This window comes from Glycine max, chromosome 2 (assembly GCF_000004515.6).
Source record: "Glycine max cultivar Williams 82 chromosome 2, Glycine_max_v4.0, whole genome shotgun sequence".
Taxonomy (NCBI): domain Eukaryota; kingdom Viridiplantae; phylum Streptophyta; class Magnoliopsida; order Fabales; family Fabaceae; genus Glycine; species Glycine max.
In genome coordinates, this window is record NC_016089.4 from 47,336,261 (window position 1) to 47,343,839 (window position 7,579).

Here is a 7,579-nt window from a genome sequence, read left to right on the forward strand (position 1 = left end):
TGCCATGTGCTGCCAACCAAACACAATTCAATGTTTGGAAATTTACTAATATAAAATCCTAATTGTTTTATTTTAATTTTTTTATAGTTTTTACCATATACTAATGTCATATTACAAAAGGTAAAATCACAAAATTAATTACGAAATATTCACCGTATTACACAAAGTAATTGTAATTTGTAGCAATATTCATTCACCTTATTATTTTCATGAAATCTCCAAGTTTGCTTTTCTTTTCTGTTCAAAGCACTCCAATTTTCTTCTTGCAATTAATTTAATAATTATTTTTCGTTTTCTGTCACTTTCATTCTTTTTTCTCGCAGGATTTATATACAGTAAACGGTCGACATGGTGTGTATCAGTGTATGGCTAGGCACACAAATCTTACCTCACATGACTAAGACATGCATGCTGCTACAAATTTATAAATCCTCAACGGACCCTTTGAAAAGAAAGGCCATAAAGTTCGTAACTTTTGCTCATTGCTGACTTTCTGGCTTCTGGGTTTTCTCCCTTTGGTCGGTTGAACTAACAGTGGCATTATCATCATCACAATTAGGTTCAAAAACCACCACTCTGTGTGTTTTTTTCCTTGTGTTTCTCTCCCATGTGTCTCCTTCTTTGCTGAGAATTGTTGTGGCAGACAAGGTAATGTACCCCAATGGAGTGGATCTGTTGTATAATGATAGTCAAGGACTTTTTTTTTGCATTTTTTTTATTTGCTATGGTACCAAATGCTAAATTTTGTTTAATTGTCTGTGTTTTCTGTTGATGACTGGAAGATCAAAACATGTCATGAAGTCTGGGCTTAAATTTTTGGTTTTGCTGTGAGAATGGGATTTCAGATTCTGAATCGGTTTTGCCTTAGAGAAAAACATGTCCTTTTTTTATCTATGAAAATTGAAGACAGTGTCAGTGTCAGGGAGAAAAACATGTCCTTTGGATGCTGCATTTTAGAAGCGGATTATGGTTTGACCACTGAGAGATAATAGGAAAAGGGCTAATTAGTACTTCCTTCTTTACTTGATTATGACTTCACTTTGTGAGAAATTTTGGGAGGAAGATAAAAGAAAACTCAGTTTGACTATGACTTTTCAGCCTCTCCCCCTTCACAATTTTATTTTTAATTATTATTGTTACTGTTTTTGTTTATATGATCACAAGAAAAACAGTTTTTCATCAGTTCTCAATTTCAAATCAGACGTTAAACCTTCAATCCTTCATGTCATTATCTGCTTTGTCTTCTACCTCTATCACTGCTGCAAAATAAGGTTGTACTTTTAAATTCAAAGCTTATAAAGAAAGGGTATTGATTTTGACATTATGCTTATTTGTGTATTTTGCAGGGAGTAGCTTCTTCTTTCTAAGTTGACATATGCACATGGCTTCTCTTGGGGATATAGGACTTGCAGCAGCAATAAACATCCTTAGTGCATTTGCCTTCTTACTGGCTTTTGCCATACTTCGAATTCAACCTATAAACGATAGGGTGTATTTTCCAAAATGGTATTTGAAGGGTTTAAGGAGCAGTCCATTGCAAGCAGGGATATTTGTGAGCAAGTTTGTCAATTTGGACTTCAAGTCATATATAAGGTTCTTGAGCTGGATGCCTGCAGCATTGCAAATGCCAGAACCTGAACTAATTGACCATGCAGGCTTGGACTCTGCTGTGTACTTGAGGATCTACTTACTTGGGTATGCTCTGATCAATAATCCTTTGTGCAATATGTGGATGTCTATTTAATATTAAGTTTATTTTGTTTGAGTCATTTAAATTTAACCCCACAGTTAGATAAACATTAATTTGAAAAGTCATTGATGTCCATGAATAATGTCTTTTGCATCACAAGAGAATTACAGAGTTTACATTGAGAAATCACTGTTATTGGCTATGAAGCAGGATGGGACACCCTCCATCCCTACGGGTGAAAATCTTCCCTATACCCAATATATGATTTAATCTAGCCTGGTAACCAAAAATATTTGCCATGAGTGTTTTTTTCCTTCACTCTAAATTGTTCCAACATGAGTTTGTTTTTCAGAATTGTTCCATTGTTAGCTCCAAGGTTACTAATGTCTTCGATCTTTTACCAACTGGCATCCTGTTATTGAACTGCAGGCTGAAAATATTTGTCCCAATTGCAGTCCTAGCATTTTCTGTTATGGTTCCTGTCAATTGGACAAATAGCACCTTGGAGCGTTCAAATTTGACTTATAGTCAGATAGATAAGCTTTCTATTTCAAATATTCCAACCGGATCAAATAGGTATGCAAACTTTTCAACCGGTAGGATTGTTTTCGCTGTTTACATATTCTTCATTTAATATGAACTTTCTAATGTTATATGTTTTTCTTTATTTAAAAGAAATACATATTAGTATTAGTATGTTATATACATTCATCCTTTTGTACCTTTTGATGAGTGTGTGAATTAGCATTTACATCTCTAAGATATTCCATGCAAATCTTCTAAATCAATTTTGAACAAATTAATACCTCCTTAGTCACTGGCTTTACAGAACCTTACTCCCTTCCTGAAGTAACTGCCATTTTTTTTCATACACAAGGATGTTTATCTTCCAATACTTGTTGCATGCATTGCAGATTCTGGACTCATTTGGTAATGGCATATGCTTTTACCTTCTGGACATGCTATATCTTGAAAAGGGAGTATCAGATAGTTGCAACAATGAGATTGCATTTTCTTGCATCAGAACGACGCCGTCCTGACCAATTTACAGTAAGATCAAGTTTTATCACTGACAAATACTATATGTTCATAATCTTAGTACCACAGCTTCTGTAATAAGGATTTATATCCTAAGATTAGTAAAGCCCACATATCTCCTACAATCTAACATCAAAAGGTCTATCCTTCTTTCAAGTAACCATCCAATTGCACCTTCCTACCTTTAAAAATATAGAGGAAAAACTTTTGACAATAAACTTTATCTTGTGTTTCCCCATGCTTGCTCCTTCATGCAATTTACATTTGTGCAGGTACTTGTTAGAAATGTACCACCTGATCCTGATGAATCGGTCAGTGAGCTAGTGGAACATTTCTTTTTGGTCAATCATCCAGATCACTATCTCACTCAGCAGGTCTGATCCTTTCTGGTTACAAGTACACATGCCTAATTCTGTTTCTCTGTTTCAGAGCTTGTAATATGGTTTTGTAATTTGAGTGTATCAAAATATTAATATTTACCAGTTATAACTTCATATTCATTGTTACTGTGTTCAAATGGACAGTTATGACCTAATCTAAGGAGCAAACAAAAAGATATTTCTAAGATAGGTCTGGTACTACTATAAGTTTGGTTGCAGATGTGTTGTTTTCCAATAAGTTGGGGTAAATTTTAGTGTAAGATAGTTTTCGTAGTATATTTGACAAACTTCCTCTCCTCTACTATTGGGCAGAAAGTTTCAGGTGAAACTTATGTCTACTTTTTTCTTTGTAGCATGACCAAGTCAAATAGTCAATGGCCAAGATTTGTGTTGAAATGGATTTAGCTAGGACAGACCTTGAACTCAATAGGATGATCTCATTATCAAACAGAACACCATGCCAATTAGCTTCATTTGATTTTGTTGATATTTAATGGTACTAGGATATCAAGATCAACCCGTTTTAACCCTTCAATCACATATCATAAATTCTAGTAGGCTGTTTATTGTGTTTTATCCTACCACGTACTTTTGTTTTTTTCCTTACTTTTAAAGGTATTTCTGCAGGTTGTTTACAATGCAAAGAAACTTTCTAGTCTTGTTTCAAAGAAGAAGAAAAGGCAGAATTGGCTTGACTACTATGAACTTAAATATTCTAGAAATCAATCCACAAGGCCATCTAAAAAGGTATACTATTTTCAATAATCTGGTTCCTATGAATTCTGACTTCTGAATTATCTTCCATTTTTTTTAATCTTCAGCATAAGCTCTTGCCATTTTTCCAAAGGTATTCCATTTCTTCTTTTTTTTTCCTTCACTAAGTATTCCATTATCTTCCATGGGGTTTGCAGACTGGTTTTCTTGGCCTTTGTGGTAATAGAGTCGATGCAATTGATTTTTATACTGATGAAATCAAGAGACTATCAGAAGAAGTAAGCAACACTTTTCTATGCTTGTTTTACACATTTTTTAAATATTGGAATGGTTTAAATATATTCTCAAGTTGTAAATGTAATCTTGAGAAATAAAAAGTAATTTATTAAAAAAATTGAAAGAGATGTGAGCTAATTATCGTGCTTTAACATTGCATGCATACTTAAGCTAAAATGTTTTTCTTCTTACACCTGAAACAGAATAAGAGATCTTTCTTATCGGTAGTGTTTACATACTTACTTAAAATGGTTTTCTTGCATCTGTAACTCTTAAAATGTGGGTTTGGGCTTAACTCAGTCTCAAAAGTTAGCTCATAAGGTGAGGGTTGTCCACCACTTATATATTTTATCTTGACACTATGTCTAGCCGATGTGGGACTTGAGTTTTTTTCCAAGATACCCCTCATGCCCAACACTTTTGTATAGCATACTAGTGAATAGTGATAAGGCCAAAATAGTATATATAAGTTGGGGACAATCATAACCTTACAAGCCAGTTTTATGAGATTAAATTAGACTCATAGCTCACATTATGAGAATAACAATATAAGAGGTGTTTTCAATCAATATGACAGAATTTATGTCCTCGTTTTTGAAATTTGAATCTTTTCATTATACACATCCAAATTAATTTTCTGATACATATGTTTCTTACATCATTTTACTAGAAGAGATTATCGAATTGTTCATTAAATTTGTTTTTATAAGAAAATGATTGAATTTGATGTTTCTCTACACTTTCAGATAGAATTGGAGAAACATAAGGTGATGAAGAATTCTAAATATACAATGCCAGCTGCTTTTGTTTCCTTCCGAACTCGTTGGGGTGCAGCTGTTTGTGCACAGACTCAACAATCTAGAAATCCAACCGTATGGTTGACTGAATGGGCTCCAGAACCTCGTGATGTGTATTGGGATAACATGGCAATACCATATGTTTCACTAACAATAAGGAAGCTTATAATTGCTGTAGCTTTCTTCTTTTTGACATTCTTTTTCATGATTCCCATAGCATTCGTACAGTCACTGGCTAACATTGAAGGCATTGAAAAAGCAGCACCTTTCCTAAAATCTTTTATTGAAATGTAAGTGTTATTTATTTATTTATTTATTTTTCAATGTCATCTTTTTCTTTTTTGCATTAATACATATTTCTGTCCATTGGTTGACTTTGTATATAAAATTATTGAATAATATGGAAACCATTAACTACTTTTATGGTAGCAACCTAGTATTGATTACAACCCAGAATATGTTGTTGAGTTCCTATGTCTTGCACCACTGACAAGAGTGATGAAATGCAAAATGTTACAGATAACCCTGTGTAGCTTTGATACCGTAAAGGTGTATGTGGTAGAAACTAATCTTATGCTTCTCTTTTATTCCAGGCAATTCATAAAATCCTTTATACAAGGTTTCCTTCCTGGGATTGCTTTGAAGATATTTCTCATATTTCTGCCAGCAATATTGATGATAATGTCCAAGTTCGAAGGGTTTATAAGCACGTCTGCTCTAGAAAGGAGAGCAGCCACAAGATATTACATCTTCCAGTTCATTAATGTATTTCTTGGGAGCATAATTACTGGGACTGCATTCCAACAGCTAGATAAATTTATCCATCAGTCAGCAAATGAGTAAGAAAGTCCTCCTAGTCTAGTATATGCACTACTATCTATTACAATTATTAAGCATCTGTAAGTATAGAAGACATTACAAATTTTAAGAAATGCATTTTGCATTTAATTTTCATGTATGTTAGCAATTAATTTTGATTAATTTATATCTTGAATTAATTAATTAATGTTCACTCATTCTGGTCAATACAGTTAGTTAGGTAATTGTAAAACAATCATAGAACATATCTTTTCCATTTTTATCTCATGAAAAATGAGTTAAAAATAAGATTATATGAAATGGAACATGTGCAAGGTTATGTTTGTCTAAAATGTCTGAGGATAGAACAACATTAACTCAACTGGTTGAATTTCTGGTGGTCTCTTCATTTGTAAGTAGTGTTATCTTGTGGCAACTTGCCTCTTCTGACGATAAAGTTTTATAGTCTTGAGGGTTATAGATGTCACAAATAGCTTTCAATAACCTAAAGTAAACATATGCCATGTATGCAGAATTCCAAAAACAATTGGTGTCTCAATTCCAATGAAGGCAACTTTCTTCATAACTTACATAATGGTGGATGGGTGGGCTGGATGTGCTGGTGAGATTTTAAGGTTGAAGCCATTGATATTTTATCACTTGAAAAACTTCTTCTTAGTGAAGACTGAAAAGGACCGTGAAGAAGCAATGGATCCAGGGACATTTGGTTTCAATACAGGCGAACCTCAAATACAACTGTATTTCTTACTTGGCCTTGTGTATGCTGTAGTCACACCATTTCTACTTCCATACATCATAGTGTTCTTTGGCTTGGCATATGTCGTCTACCGTCATCAGGTAAAAGTTAGCTCATGAAAGGTCTTCTGTTTCAATGCAATTTAATCTTTGTTTTTACAAACTGACCATAGACACGAGAAATTTTAAGGATGAATATTTACTATGTATTATTCAATCTTCAACAATTGAATATTTTGTTATGTAGCATAATGCCTGAAATCTAAATGGCAGATTATTAATGTCTACAACCAAGAGTATGAGAGTGCTGCAGCATTCTGGCCTGATGTCCATGGACGTATTATATTTGCGTTAGTGATCTCACAGCTGCTGTTAATGGGGTTATTGAGTACAAAAGAAGCTGCTAACTCAACTCCATTGCTCATTACTCTCCCAATTCTGACAATATCATTCCATCTGTATTGCAAGGGACGATATGAACCTGCTTTCGTTAAGCATCCATTACAGGTTAGTCTTGATGTTGCAACTGGCGTACAGTTTTTGTACTTTTTCAGCGATTGCCAAAGCAAATCAAATACACAAAAAAGCAATGCTTTTAGGGACACCCTTTGTTTTGAACTTGCATTTTTTATCCTTTTCTTGGTCATGGTATCTAAGTTCCGTCATTCCTTTACCAAATTTGAGCTAATTCTCTTCCCTCTTCTCCTTGTGCTGGAAACTTCAGGAAGCAATGATGAAGGACACATTGGAGCGTGCAAGAGAGCCAAACTTCAATTTGAAAGAGTTCCTTCAGAATGCATATATCCATCCGGTGTTTAAGGGTGATGATGACAGTGACAGTGATGTAATGAGCGAAAACTGGGAGGAGCAAGAACCTGTACTTGTACAAACAAAGCGCCAGTCCCGGAAAAACACACCATTGCCTAGCAAACATAGCGGTTCATTATCATCTTGAATGCCACTTCTTATGAGCATAAAACTAGAGCAATAGATAGTTTGAAGTTCACTATTGGTGGCACTGCTGCATGATATACCCAAACTCTACTCTCTTTTTTTTCTGTATATAAATCAGAATCTAGATAATCTTTCAATGAAGTATATAACAGAAGTATGCAGGTCAAATTTTGACA

General features: G+C 34.2%; 1 protein-coding gene across 1 annotated transcript; it reads left to right on the top strand.

Moving 5' to 3' along the window:
- The first annotated feature begins 367 nt into the window (after positions 1-367).
- Positions 368-7,579, top strand: LOC100777908 (CSC1-like protein At3g21620). The gene is made up of 12 exons (XM_003519415.5): positions 368-648; positions 1,347-1,695; positions 2,120-2,266; positions 2,605-2,740; positions 3,001-3,102; positions 3,736-3,855; positions 4,020-4,100; positions 4,845-5,185; positions 5,489-5,734; positions 6,227-6,551; positions 6,723-6,956; positions 7,174-7,579. Exons 2-12 carry the CDS (start codon positions 1,376-1,378, stop codon positions 7,402-7,404), a joined length of 2,283 nt encoding a protein of 760 aa, XP_003519463.1. The 5' UTR covers positions 368-648; positions 1,347-1,375; the 3' UTR covers positions 7,405-7,579.

Coding starts and splice junctions, on each gene's coding strand:
- LOC100777908 (XM_003519415.5), top strand. CDS start 1,376: ATGCACATGGCTTCTCTTGGGGATATAGGACTTGCAGCAGCAATAAAC. Junction 2,267..2,604: donor ATTCCAACCGGATCAAATAG/GTATGCAAACTT, acceptor CATGCATTGCAG/ATTCTGGACTCATTTGGTAA. Junction 5,735..6,226: donor ATCCATCAGTCAGCAAATGA/GTAAGAAAGTCC, acceptor CCATGTATGCAG/AATTCCAAAAACAATTGGTG.